Source organism: Macrotis lagotis, chromosome 2 (assembly GCF_037893015.1).
Source record: "Macrotis lagotis isolate mMagLag1 chromosome 2, bilby.v1.9.chrom.fasta, whole genome shotgun sequence".
NCBI classification, from domain to species: domain Eukaryota; kingdom Metazoa; phylum Chordata; class Mammalia; order Peramelemorphia; family Peramelidae; genus Macrotis; species Macrotis lagotis.
Window position 1 is genome coordinate 242594482 of NC_133659.1, and position 14842 is coordinate 242609323.

General features: G+C 38.1%; 1 protein-coding gene across 3 annotated transcripts in view; it reads left to right on the forward strand.

Moving 5' to 3' along the window:
• The window catches only part of DNAH2 (dynein axonemal heavy chain 2), a 125328-nt gene that overhangs the window by 38350 nt on the left and 72136 nt on the right, over window positions 1-14842 (forward strand). For 2 of the 3 annotated variants that reach the window (XM_074225519.1, XM_074225520.1), the window contains exons 15-19: window positions 8535-8681; window positions 9255-9411; window positions 9706-9945; window positions 10263-10451; window positions 10650-10797. In XM_074225519.1, the coding sequence (XP_074081620.1) occupies window positions 8535-8681; window positions 9255-9411; window positions 9706-9945; window positions 10263-10451; window positions 10650-10797 (881 nt within the window). Of the gene's footprint in view, window positions 1-1602; window positions 2453-8534; window positions 8682-9254; window positions 9412-9705; window positions 9946-10262; window positions 10452-10649; window positions 10798-14842 lie in introns of those variants that run through there. The other variant, XM_074225521.1, reaches the window with a different exon arrangement.

A 14842-nucleotide genomic window follows, 5' to 3' on the forward strand; every position in this document is an offset into this window, starting at 1 on the left:
TCCCTCTATTGGGACAATGCTTCCAGGTCCACTGGAATTTTAAAAAATCCCCCAAACAATTTTTTGGATAGTTTACCAGACAAATTAAGTGTGATAAAGATTTCTAAATCACACATAGCCCCAGGGCAGCTAGGTGGCACAGTGGATAGAGCACTGGCCCTGGAGTCAGGAGTGCCTGAGTTCAAATCTGACCTCAGACACTTAATAATTACCTAGTTGTGTGGCCTTGGGCAAGCCACTTAACCCCATTGCCTTGCAAAAACCTAAAAAAAAAAAAATATCATATAGCCCCACCTGGACTTCTGACAATGGTACTACCCTTTACTGAGGATTTAGGTTTCATAAGTAATAATTGCCTTTTTCCTGGCTTTGGTATCCCCAACTTTTTATTGTCTTGTCCTTGATGAGTGTTTTTTCTTCATATCTATGGTTAACAGGTTTTTTTTTGAATTAGACTTTTTGATGTTCCAAAGCCAGGAAATCATTGTAGAGGAGTCAGTAACAACATCTCTAGCTGTTGGATCTCTCTAATAGACTCTACTTTTTTATTCCTAAGGAAAGATTGTTTTTCAGCAATGGTTTTATAACCTTATGTTTGGTATATAGAATCCTATTTCATTGTGAAATGCACACTAACAACTATTGCAATAACTCTAACAGTACTTGCTCTTTAAAGATTATAGCTTTTATGATTTCTTTAGAGTAATCTCAATTTTTGAAAAAAAATCATTGAATTAAAAATGCAACAAAAGTGAATGAAATACATCTGTGTGGCTTGAAATCTAGTGCACTGACAGAGAACTAATTCCAGATGGAGAAACCTGTTGAATCTGGTTTCATCTGGTCAGTGTCACATGTTCTGAGTTAGCTTAGTATCAGCAGGAGAGTTCACGTGACCATTTCTGCCATGAAATAAAACCATATCAAAATGATGTCTTAGTCCATATAATTTGCACACCATTGTAGATCAATTTGACCGAACTTGAAAGTGCATGGAGGGGAGTATTATGTATTCTTGTATATCCTCTCTGAGCTGCATGGAATAGTATGACAAAACTGGAAAGCAAGACCATAGCAACAAGGTTATGAACTCAAATAAATAGGGAAGTATAGATGAGAGGAAGATTTGCTGATGATGGCAGATGGAGTCTAGAAAATGGCAATGGAAAGCAGACAGTACGATGACTCCTCCTACTGGCCTAGTGTGGCATGAGCAGGAAAAAAGGAACAATTAGCACCGTGGAAGATGGCCAGGACTGAGGTATTGTTAGAGAACTTAAGAGGTAGTGTCAAAAGATGTCTAGTATTGAAGGAGAGCTTGTTAACAATAGAATTTTGTTGTTGCGATGTAAGCATTTCAGTTATATCTGATTTCATGATCCTATTTGGGGTTTTCTTGGCAAAGGATACTAGAGTGGTTTGCCATTTCCTTCTCTAGCTCATTTTTCCAGAGGAGGAAACTGAAGTAAATGGAGTTAAGTGACTTGGCCATGATAAATGTCTGAGATCAATTTGACTTCAGGAAGATGAGTCTTCCCGACTCTATTCGCTGTTTCACCTAGATTCCCCAATAATTAAGCAGGGAGATCAAAAACAAGAAATATTGTTTCATGGATCACTTATACATTTACCCTATATTCGTTATAAGTGTATAAGCTAAAAAAGATAATTGCAGCTTATATGTTAACATCCTTTGTAGGAAGTAAAGAAATTCAGTGCAAAAATTGATAGTTATTCATGCAGTTAAATACCTTAATACTCAATGATTTCAATGCAAAGATAGATGGAGAATAAGATGGCAAAACATATATTAGAAAATATGGTCTAAGAATAGGAAAAGAGAGAAGCTAGAGGTTGTAGAATGCCTATCTTTATGGAGAGCTAATGATTGACTTAACCTTTCACTCACATGGCCCCACATAACCCAAGTGAAGTTTGCAATTAAGTAGGACAAGAAATCCTTAAGGGAAAAAAAAAACACATGGTCCCAGTAAAGGGATATTTCTGAGCAGTGACAGCTGTGATAGTATATTCAGCCTTCTAGAGAAAGAAGAGAAATTTGGACAGTGTTGAGTTCCTGAACCAAACTTCTTATTGAGAAGTATGTAGCTTAGGACCTGAGGATGCAACAAAGGAACTGATTCACAATTCAGAAGAGCAGACCTGGCCCTTATTTTCTGACTTGGCTTTCCATCTCCTTAATTCACCTATGAGTTCACTGGACTGTGCAAGACTGTTGGGGAAGGGCTAGTCTTTCAAGAAACCTCAAGTATAAGACTCCATTTTAGGGAATCTCCCATGACCTTAGGGTAATATTTTAAAGTTGAAGAGGACCTTAGAAGAAGTGGATTGTCATTAGAACCAGGGGTGTTGACTCATTTGCAACCCAATTTCATTTCTTAGGAGCACTGAGTCTAAAGAACTTTATAGGTTCCTGGAGGAAGATTCATTGGTGAGTTATGTAGATGGTGGTGACCTGTGAGTCCTTTGTATATTTTATATTGCCTGAGGGACAGAATAAAGGTTATCTTTTTAGATATAGAGCACAAAAGCTTGGGGGCATTTTACCTATATCTCTCAAGCTCTAAATGTGAATTATATTTTTATATTCCTCGGGGAGAAAGATGGGTGGGGAATGAGCCCATGCATTTTTGAATCTGGTCCATGAAAACACAGAATATGAGGTGCTAAGCTACAGGTGAGATATTTATTATAGATAATCATTTATTTCCTACCTAATATAGTCCCTCTCACAGCTGGTTATTTCCTTTCCTGTATGATGAAGGGGACATCTTACTCTTTCCTTTAAGTATTCTAATCCTGAATCTTTGGGAGTTATTTTAGGGTATTGTACATCAGAAATGCATGGTATATATAGCAGGATAAGAGCACTAACTTTGGACACCAGCTCTGACATTTATCAGGGGCAGAACTGGCTTCTTGTGGATGATAATATTGGCACAGCCTACGTCTCAAGGGTGGTTGTGAGGAAAGCCTCTTGGCATCCATAAAGCACTCTAGCAATGGCGCTCTCACTTTTGAAACTATCTTAAGATCTTTGTCTGTTCTGTCTGCTTTTTTTCTTCTGAGCCACTAGAGGGAGATGTTGTTTCTATTTCTTCCTTGTTTAGCCTCATTTGGTTTACAGAGAAGTGAGAATCCTTTAGAGATTTTCTTTACCTCAGAGGAGGAAACCTCTTAACACAGTCAGGTCAAGGTTCTGTGAATGAAGCAAAATCTGAAATTTATTTCCTTCATGTTAATGATCACCAGATGCTTTAATTCTTCACTGTAACATATGCAGCTTGACTTATCACAAAATAAATGCTGATAGACCATGGAGAGTAGAATTTTCTGGCATTAAAAATATGTGCAGTTAAAAAAAAAAAGTAACTTAAAAAGAAGGGATGTGCTGGAGCCAAGATCTTACCAGCTTTGATGATTAAATGTTTCTGTGTGAGCAATTACACCTCGGAAATTTGGCAAGACCTACAAATCAGGGTTTGATTTATTGTTGTGTAGATTGTTTAGACTTAGAAAATAATGGAGAAAATGTTGGTAATGCATATTAAGCTTAGAAGTGTGGTATGCATCTTTTTCTTTTTCTTTTTTTTTAGAATCAGTTGTTAAACATTGAGCAACAGACTGCTTCATAAAAGTGTTCCTCTTAATGCACTTCTATTGTGCTTCCTAGATGGCCTCTATCTCCTGACCGGGATTCTAGGTTCTAGACTGGGGACTGAAGTGATCATTCATGAAATTCCCACATTAGGACTTGGTCTATAACCTAACTGCCAGTGCAGTTGTTGAAAAGGCAGGTGACTTCTCCCCTCAAGGTTCTAGAAAGTTGTTTCTAGTTGTCCTGTGTGGCTTCCAATAGCAGTTAAACAGTAGATAGATGCTAGATTAAAGATATTTACCTACAAAGTTTAACAATTTAAGGAGCATGTTCTCCTCTTGCACACCCAAGATCCCTTGGAAAAAGAGTATGCTCAGACTTAAAAATACAAAAGGAATAATGATGTGTAGTGGGATCCGTGCCTGGGGAGACAGAACAGTATCAGAGTCAGGATTTGCACTGTATAAACCTAATAGGCAAATGCTTCTTGTATGTGCTTAATCTAGTTTGTGAAGGATTACCCAATCTGAGGTGAGGCACAGTTCTACCTCCTCTGACTCCCCTCATATCCCTGAACATGAGGCACATGACTCAAGAGAATGTATAACCAAAGTACATAGATCCTGAACCTACAAGTCCTTTTTTCTTTCAATGAAATCTTCAGGAGGGGTCACTTAAATTAGCCTTCTTTATTAGTCCTTAATAATATTTCTCTTTGTTGTGAGGAGTCACAAACTCTAAAGCTGCAACTATCCTCTGGAAACTGACTTTTCATACCTATCTATCTTTTGAAGTTTCCTTTGTTGTTGGTCCCTTCTAGCACCTACAATGGACTCTGTTGCTGAGGGCCCTAAGATAGTTTTTCCAACCTTTCAAAATTCACAGGGTTAGTTCCATCTAGGTCAATTTCTTTTTCTGAGATTGGATTTTTTAATAATGTTTTTATGTTAATCAGTGTATTTTGCATTTTTGTAAATGTTCATCTCTGTTATTTAATTTATCAGTCTTTTTGGCATATAATTGGACAACATAAATTCTATCAATTTCTTTTATTTCTTCTTTATCTCCTTTGCATTATCATTTTCACTTTGTTATTTGGTTTTCTTTTTTTTTAATAGATTTTTTTGCAAGGCAAATGGGGTTAAGTGGCTTGCCCAAGGCCACACAGCTAGGTAATTATTAAGTGTCTGAGACCGGATTTGAACCCAGGTACTCCTGACTCCAGGGCCAGTGCTTTATCCGCCCCCTTTTTAATAGATTTAAAAAATATTTCAAGTTTACTTCATGTTTATGATTCTCCCTACCCCTTTCCTGAGAGCCTTCCCTTATAGCAAAGAATTTTTTTAAGGAGGAAAAAGGGAAAAAAATCAACAAAATTCAGCAATACATAGAAAAATATATTTTGAATCTTGACATCTGAAAAGAATGGAGGAAGATGGGGTGGTCTTATAATCTGTTAATATTCCATTTCAATTATTTTGTGTATAGTTGTTCTTTCCAAATGTTGTAGTTATTGTGTATGTTGTTTTCCTGGCTCTGCTGCTTTCATTTTGTTATCTATTCATGTATGTCTTTCTGTGAGTCTCTGTGTTTATCATGCTTATTTATTTTTTTTTTAGATTTTTGCAAGGCAAATGGGGTTAAGTGGCTTGCCCAAGGCCACACAGCTAGGTAATAAGTGTCTGAGACCGGATTTGAACCCAGGTACTCCTGACTCCAGGGCCAGTGCTTTATCCACTGCGCCACCTAGCCACCCCCTATCATGCTTATTTTTTATAGCTTAATAATATTTCATTACATTCATGTAGTCATATGTAAATAACCATGGAACTAATTAGATATCACAAGCAAAACAGTAGAGGGAGAAGAGAAGAAACCTTGGAAAACTCATGGTTAATGGGTTTGACCTGAATGAAGATTTGGCAAAGGAGACCAAGAAGGAGTCATCAGATAGGCAGGAGGAGATCCAGGAGAGAATAGTGGCCTGAAAACCTAAAAGAAAATATTAAGAAGAGGAAGATCAACAGTGTCAAAAGACACAGAGAGGACAAGAAATATGAGACCATTACATTTGGCAATTAGAAAATTGTTAGTAATTTGAAGAGAGCAATTCATTGCATGATGAGCTTGGAATCCAGACTTATAAATGTTAAAAAGAAAGGGAGAGAAAAAGAAGTGGAGGAAATCTATTGTAAGTGACTTCAAAGAGTTTAGACACAAAGGGAGGAGAGATATGGGATGATAGCTTGGATAGATTGGTCAAATGAGGATTTTATGAAGATGAGACATGGGCATGTTTGTAGACAGTGAGGAAGCAGTTAGGCAGGGAGAGATTTAAGAGAGAATATGAATGTAAAGGGGGCAATCTGTTGGAGGAGCTGGGATAGAATGGGATCAATTGTGTAGGTAGAAGAGTTTGCCTGGGCAAGGAGAATGCCATCTCTTCATATGAGACAAGTGAAGAAGGAGACAGTGGCAGAAGATGACTGTGTGATGGGAGGAGAACTCTTCTTTTTTGAGTGAAATATGAAGATTCTCACCTTTGAGGATGGGGGAAGGGAGAAGGTGATAAGAGGTTTGAGGAGGGGTGGAAAGTTTGGAAGAGTGGGAGAGTGAACTAATTATGGAGATTTAGCCAATCTCTTTTTTGATAATTATAAGTGTCAGCGAGATGGCACTGGTCTAGGAGTCAGGACAGGAGTTCGAATCTGGCCTCAGACACTTCACACTAACTAGCTTGTATGACCTTGGCAAGTCACTTAATCCTGATTGCCTTGCATCCAGGGCCATCTCTAATTGTCCTGGTTCATATTTGGCCACTGGATACAAACAGCTCTGAAGGAGAAAGTGAGGCTAGTGACCTAGCATGGAACATCCTCACTCAAAGCCAATTCATTTGCATCATCTCCCTGAAGAGGACATCATTTTGATAATCATTCACTTTTGTTACCACAAAAAGTGCTGTTAAAAATATTTTGGTATATATGGAACCTTCTTGGGATATATCCTTAGAAGTAGAATTTCAGAGTCAAAGACTTTGGACCTTATAGTTATTTTAATAGCATCATTCCAAATTACTTGCAGGAATCATAGTAATTACACATACACCAACAATGCTTTAGTGTATCTATTTCCTCAACAACCTCTCTAACATTGACCATTCCTTGCTTTTGTCGGCTTTATTAGTCTGTTGAATGTGAAATGATGTTAGAGTAATTTGTTATTATTATTATTATTATTTGTTAGATTTAGAGTTATTTTGATTTGAATTTCTCTTAATGTTAGTAATTTGGAACATTCTTTCTTATGGTTATTAATAGTTCACCATTCTTCTTTGGAAAACTGTTTATATCTTTTTAACATTTTGTTATTGGGAAACAGATTTTGTTCTTATGTGTTTCTCTTAGCCTATATATGTGGATATCAAACACTTATTCGCTAACTGATGCAAACTTTTTTCCCCAGTAACCTGTTTTCCTTCTTATCCATATTTGTGTATCTTTTAATTTCACAAATTATGTTTTATCTTTTGTAATTTTCCTCTTTCCTTTGTAATACATACATATATATGAACTGTAATTATTATTTTTAATTTGGAAATTTTGTAGGTTTTTGTTTCCATGATTCTACCTTATTTCTTTACCACAATATAGCATTTGCTTTAACTTCAGGATTTCAATTTTACTGGTTCAGCTTTCAATAGGTTTTTTTCACCTCTTATCAAGCACACAAAACTAGTTTCAACACATGAGTGATCTAAAATGTAATTCATGTATTTACCCTGGATTTAGATGAGGCTCTATGATCAAATATCTCACCACATAGCTTAAATTTCTGACCATGGATTCTCTATGCTTTAATTATTTAACCTTGAGAAACTGCTGACAGACCAACAGAGGTTAGTGTATTGCACCATTCTCTTTGCCATTAAGGGGTGAAATCATCATCATATTGGGATTGAGAAAGAGTAGTCCTTCCCAGTCCCTCTCTGGAAGCCTTGAAATTACAAATGACACAACTAGAGAGCTGAAATAAAAGCTCCCAAATTAGAATTTCTCTGTTCTTTTAACTTAAGAAGGACCTCACTGTTCCGCCACTGTTATAGGAAAGAGAATCTACTCAGATTTTGTCACATCAAACCAAAATGAAAACCAGTCCTTTTGGCTGTTTCTGTTTGTGACCAGAAGCAGGTCCCAAAGTTCCCACCTGGTCCAGAAGAATCAGGATGTCAACTTTGAAGATGTTCCATGGGTATAATACTACTTTATTAAAGCAGGGGTCTTAAAAATAATAACCAGCCATTAATTGAAATATCAAAGATTAGCATCTTTTAAAGAAATAGATGCTTAGGTTCAGTTTAGTGCATTTTTTTATGAATCTTTGTCTTTAATCAATTCACATTTCATTCTTAGCTTAGCTTTCATTGTATATTATCCTCTTCTTGCTGTCAGTGACTGACTATTCATTATCTGTCATAGCATAAGTGTGTCATTTCATCTAGAAAAGTTTTAGTCTGTCTTCCTGACACTTAAAACTCCTGTTTCCTTCTTCATATGTGGTTGAAGGAAAAAAAGAAACAGTTATGTGCAGTGTCATGCTACAAAAAACCTGTACTACTGTGTGTTTTTTCCCCTATTCAGAAAATAACTTTAGAGAAGTTCTTCCTTCTCATTAGAATTTTTGTCTCGGATGCAGTTACCAGAATTAATTTTTAAATGAACTTTGTAATATTTTATGAAACATTTAAATAAGGTTTTTGAATATAGATTTAAACAGGTTTCATTAAACTGGTCTTGCTTCCACATTTCTTCCCTCTATTCAGTTCTTTTGTCTCATTCTTGATCTACATCCACCTAAGGAGTACTATCAACTCTGGGATTCCTCTCTCCTCATTCCTATCCCTCTCACACTTTAGGACCCTGCTGATACTCTTTGTGGAGATTCATTTTTGGGAGCGACTACTATTTGAGACTCCTCATTATGTGGTGAATGTAGCTGAACGTGCTGAAGACCTGCGAATCCTGCGCGAAAATTTGTTGCTTGTTGCCCGAGATTACAACAGGTTGATGCAATCCTCATTCTGTCTCTTTGACTTTCTGTGTCCTCCCCTGAATTATGTTTATCCTTGATCCTTAGTCCCTCCAAAACCTTAGCTTTTCCCTAGGGCCCAGAACTTTCAGATGCTGTCCTCAATATTTGGTCCCCCAAGCTTTGGTTAGAAGGGCAAAATCGAACTGACTTCCTAAATGCCATAGGCCTAGGCTTTGCTTTTCAAGATCACTCCTGGAGGAAACTCAGTTCACCTGGAGGGCAAAATTAGACAAGACTCCTGCCTGGGACCTGACACAGTATTATATGAACTGATTTATCTCCATTTTGATCCTGAATTCTTTCATGATCTTCTTTAGAAGGAAGGCATCACAACAGAGCTGATATTTTTGAAGGTTTTTCTTTACCTTGCTAGGTTGAGGGGAGCTAGGAGTGGAGATTTCATTGGAGTGTTTGTTATTTCAGAAACACTCTTGATTCCCACCTTAAAGTACCTTGAAGCCCTTCAGTTCATCTCTTGATTATGAAGGAAATCCTCCTAATTCATTTTCTCTGTTTGTTCCCTTCCCCCTCTTCTCATAAACAGAATCATTGCAATGTTGTCCCCAGATGAGAGGGCCCTGTTCAAAGAACGAATCCGTTTCTTGGACAAGAAGATCCATCCTGGGCTCAAGAAGCTGCATTGGATTCTGAAGGGAGCAAGCACCTTCTTCATCAATGAGTGTCGTATACATGCCAGCAAGGTGGGTCTTGGTCCAGGAGCAGGGAGAAACAGGTAAGGTATTCAGACTGGGTCCTAGAAGAACTGTCAGTTGAGATGGGGGATGGAAGGAATCAGTGACCTGGTCATGGCCTAGGCCTGGGTAGTAAGATACCTCAATCCTAAAGAAATTTTATTTTTATTCTTGAGAAAGAGTAAATTTCTTCCTGTAGAATTGTGTCACAAAAGTCAACTTAAGGAAATTAGTAGGGTTAGCAGCAAAGAGCAAAGACCTAGAATTCAAACCCCAAGGTCATGCCTTTATGTGTCCCCCTAGGTCCAGATGATTGTGAATGATTTTAAAGCAGCCACACTGACTGTGGGCTGGAGGGCACAGGAAATGTCTGAGACTCTCCTGGTTCGCATTACTGGCAAAAGAGTTTACCAAGATTTAGAGTTTGAGGAGGACCAAAAGGAGCACCGAAGTGTAATCCAGCAAAAACTGATGTCACTCTATCAGGAAGTGGTGGATATCATGAGTGAAACCTATGAGGTGTTCAAGAATGATGGCCCTGAGGTAGGAGATCTAATAGCCAGTGCTATATAACAGGGCAAAAACCCCATTCCCCTTTGAGCTGCTTAACATCCAGCCCTTCCCTTTCCTATTATTAACTCCCTTCTTTTCTGATTCCTACAGTTCCAGTATCCATTATTATATCTGCAAGCTCATTTCTTTCCTAGCCCCATCACTCTGCATCTAAATCTTCCTCAATTCCAGCCATTTATTAACCTCTTGGACCAAGGCATCCAGCTAGTCAGCTCCTAACTGTTTCCTTCCAAGACTCAGGCTACCTCCTCTTGAGATGTTCCCATTGTTCTATCTCTTTCCATCAGATTCAACAACAGTGGTTGCTGTACACAATGCGGTTGGATCACATGATTGAAGAAGCTCTGCGTCTCAATGTCAAATGGTCTCTGTTAGAATTGTCCAAAGCTATCAATGGAGATGGCAAGTCTACCCCTAATCCACTTTTTCGAGTTCTTGTCATATTGCAGAATGATGGACCTGGAGGTGTGGCTCAGGTAGGGGTTCCACAAAGATGGGAGACATTCCTTCTTCCTCTCTCCCTCTACCTCCAACACCTTATTCTCAACTCCTACTGGCCCTCCAGTCCTACCCTCACTCCAGGGTTTATGAGCTTTTGCCTATTCTTCTCTCCCAGATGCTTTCCTCCTACCACAGCCAGATGCTAAAAACCTTCTACCCTCTGTTCAATATAGGTGGAGTTCTCACCCACTTTGCCCACCCTGGCCAATGTGGTCAATAGTATTGCCAACCACCTCATCAGCACTATCTCTGTGTTCTGCCATCTCCCTGAAGTTCTTGTCAATCGAAAGACCAATCGTGACCCCATCTACATGATAGTGGGTGAGTCAGGGATACCAGAAATGCATTGGGGGAAAAATAAGGCAATGGAGGAGGGAGGGTGACCTATAAAAGGAGAGAGGGGTGTATAAAGATAAGGCTATAAGTGGGAAAGAGACCAGCTCTTGAAACAGTAGGAAATATACTGCTGGCTAAAAATATAGTGTTTAAAAATGGGATTTGGATTTCTTGACCACTACTTAAAATAGAGTAAGGATGGGCTTCTGACCAAGGATAAAATAGACTTCAAAAAGGACTTATAAAAATTCATTTTCTTGGAGTCTAAAAAGCAAAGGAGAAAAAACCTGCCTAATATATTAACAAAGTTACATGCCATAGAAAGTAGTTATACTATAGGAAGAATAGAAGTAGATTCACTCCAAAATAAATAGGAAACAATTCAAGAAAGAAGTTACCAGTTTGGTAAAAGCCTATTCACAAATGCACAAAGTATGAATAATAAACAAGATGACAAAGATTTTTTTTTTGAAAGGCAATGGGGTTGAGTGGCTTGCCCCAAGGCCACACAGCTAGGTAATTATTAAGTGTCTGAGACCGGAGTTGAACCCAGGTATTCCTGACTCCAGGGCCAGTGCTTTATCCACTGCGCCACCTAGCCACCCCTGACATAAAGATCTTAATAAAAAGTCAACAAGGATCTATTAGGCACAATACCAGCAGATACTGTTGCTAAAGTTCTTGGGAATCTAAATAAAGGCAAACATAGTTCCTTTCCTCAAGGAGCTCACAATCTAATGGAGGAGCAACATGTAAACAAACTTTATACAAACAGCAGGATAAATTGGAGATAATTTCAGAGGGAAGGAACTAAGATTAAAGAAGACTGGGGTGGTGACTATGTGGCACAGTGGATAGAGTGCTGGCCCTGGAGTCAGGAGTACCTGAGTTCAACTCCGACCTCAGACACTTAATAATTACCTAGCTGTGTGGTCTTGGGCAAGCCACTCAACCCTATTGCCTTGCAAAAAAAAAAAAAAGAAGAAGAAGAAGACTGGGAAGGGTTTTTCTAGAAGGTATGGTTTTATCTGGGACTTGAAGGAAGCCAAGAAATCCAGGTGGCAGAGATGAAGACAAATAGTATTTCAGGCATGGGAATAGCAAGGGAAAATTCACAAAATGAAGAGATGGAGTGACTGGATCATACTGGAGGGGTGTGAATAAGATGCAAGAACCCTGCAAAAGTAGGAAGGGGCCAGTTGATGAAGCGTTTTAAAATCTTGTAGAGGGCATTTTATATTTAATCCTGGAGGTAATAGCAAATCACTGGAGCTTATTCCTATACTAAGGAAACTCACTTTGGCAGCTGAATAGAAAATGGTCTGGAGTGGCAGAGAGAGAGCAACCAAAAGGCTATTGCAATACCACCTATAAGGGAATGAAGACCTATACTAGGTTAGTATAGAAAGAAGGGGACAGGGGTGGCTAGGTGGCATAGTGGATAAAGCACCGGCCCTGGAGTCAGGAGTACCTGGGTTCAAATCCGGCCTGAGACACTTAATAATTACCTAGCTGTGTGGCCTTGGGCAAGCCACTTAACACCATTGCCTTGCAAAAAAGAAAAACCTTAAAAAAAAAGAAGGGGACATATATGATAGAGGTTTTCAAAGGCAAAATCAACAAGACTTGGCAAGGGGGAATGGGGCTGAGAGAGCATGAAGAGTAAAGGATAATACATAGGTTGCAAACCTGAATCATTGGGAGATGGTGCCTTTGTTATTAATAAGGAAATTAGGAAGAGAAAAGAGTTGGAGAGGAAAAATAATTCATATTTGGACATGTTGAATTTAAGTTAGAGGTAAATGTGATCTCATAGTTATCACGAAATAATATGGCTCTGAAAGAGAGTAATATATGCTTTGTTCCAAAGAAGAAAGATTGGCAAAAGGAAGGGGTGAAGCGGAGGGTCATAATATAATATTGTATTCCATGTGGAAACAAAGAGAAAAAGATGAGAAATTTAGGAAACAGAACACAGTGTAGAATAATAGCCTGATAATGTATTAATAGAGGACTGAGTATATACACACATCTTTCAGAAGTAGATGGCTAATAATTTCTTGACTTGCCTTAATGCTATTAAGGGAATTGCTCTTATGGTCCTGATTCTCTCAAACTAGGAAGAACTGGTTGCTAAGATAAATATTGATAGGAACCTTGAGGGGAAGTAAGTACTCTATTAGAACTTGAGATAGAGGAGAGAGGAATTCCATAATCTAACTCCTTCCTATCTTTCCATTGTCATTGGATCATTTTGGAGGGGGAATAATGCCCTCCATGACCCCATTCTGGCATTCTTTTTGACTGTTCCTCATGTCTGGAATCCTTTTTCTCCTTATCTCTCCACCTGATTACTGACCTCCTTGATTTCCTTTGAGTCTTAACTAAAACCCCATCTTCTACAAGAAACTTTTCCCTATAAGAAATCTTCCTTAAATATTAATACCTTTCCTCTATTGATTATTTCTCTTTTGTGTATATACATTTACACTTATGTATATATGTAAAAATATACAGAGAGATATAGATAGATATAAATCTATACATGATATAGAATTTCCTTAAGACCATTCCTACATGTTCATTTAGTCTTTGCTTGAAGATCTCCAGGGAAGGGGAACTGATCCCTCTTCCTCATGAAGCAGGACATTCCACTTTTATATTCTTATATAATATATTATAAATTATATAAATACACAAACAATATATAATTGTTAAGAAAGTTTCCATATGTAAATAGAACTATTTTTATTGTTGTTCCTCAGTCACTTCAATCACGTCTGACTGTGATCCTATTTGTTTTGTTTTGTCTTTGGCAAAAGTACTGGAGTGGTTTGCCATTTTCTTCTCCAGTGGAAAAAAAACTGATGCAAACAGGGTAAAGTGATTTGCTCAGCATCACATCTAATAAGTGTGAAACCAGATTTGAACTCAGGAAGAGGGGTCTGCCTGACTCCAGGCCTGGTTCTCTATCCACTTTAAAACTTAGCTGTACTAAATAGCTCTATAAATAGGTAAAGATAGATTAGATAGATAGACATGGGTCTATACTATGAAGAGCAGGCAAGCTATCCATCTTTCTGTTTATCTTTCTTCTTTCTACCTATCTATCTGTCTAAGTGTCTGCATTATTGTTTGCCTATTGTTTTCACTATTAGATTGTGAGTTCTTTGAGAGCAGGTACTCTTTTTGTTTTTATTTTTTCTGAGTATGAGACAGTTCAAGGTTAAGTGATTTGGTAAGTTTTTGAGGTCAAATTTGAACTCAGAACAACTGATAACAGGTCAGGCCACCCTCCACTGTATTACCTTGCTGCCATTGGGCTTACTTTGAATCAACAGTATATTGTAGCAGTCAAAAGAGAGTTGGTCAAAGACTGAATTTAGTAGAATCATATCCAAGACATGGGGGGTAAGTGTGCTTTGTATTATGCTTGGGGTAGACCACATGTGATATGATTGTGTTCAGTTTGAGGAGAATTTGAGAAAGGCCATTGATCATGTTAGGTTCAGAGGAACAGAAAGTTCAGAGGAAGAGGGTTCAGAGATAAATCTAGAGCTAGAAAGGATCTCAGACCATATATCCCTTCATTTTACAGATGAGGAAACCAAGAGAGGTGATTTTAAAAGGTCACACAAGTACTAAGTGACAAAGGAAATATTTGAACCAAGATCCTCTGACTCTAAAGGCAATGAAGATTTTTCCATGCTAGCATACCACCTCAAATCACTGGTCCTCATTGCAATCCCTCCTTCAGGAAACTTCCAGAATTATTACCCTGAAGTGTAGGTGTGGCCATGTCATTCTCCTCAGTAAACTCCAGTGACTCCTTCTAATCTATAATCAAATAAGATTATAGATAATCTCTTTTGCTGGTATCATGTATTGATTGATGTGTTAGTAATAGTCGGTAGAAGTTGCAAAGAGACAGATTTAAGTTTGATGTAAAGGAAAACCTTCCCAATAATTAAAGTATTACAAAAGTGGAAAATGACTGCTTCAGGAGAGAGTGGTTTCTACCCCCTTGGAG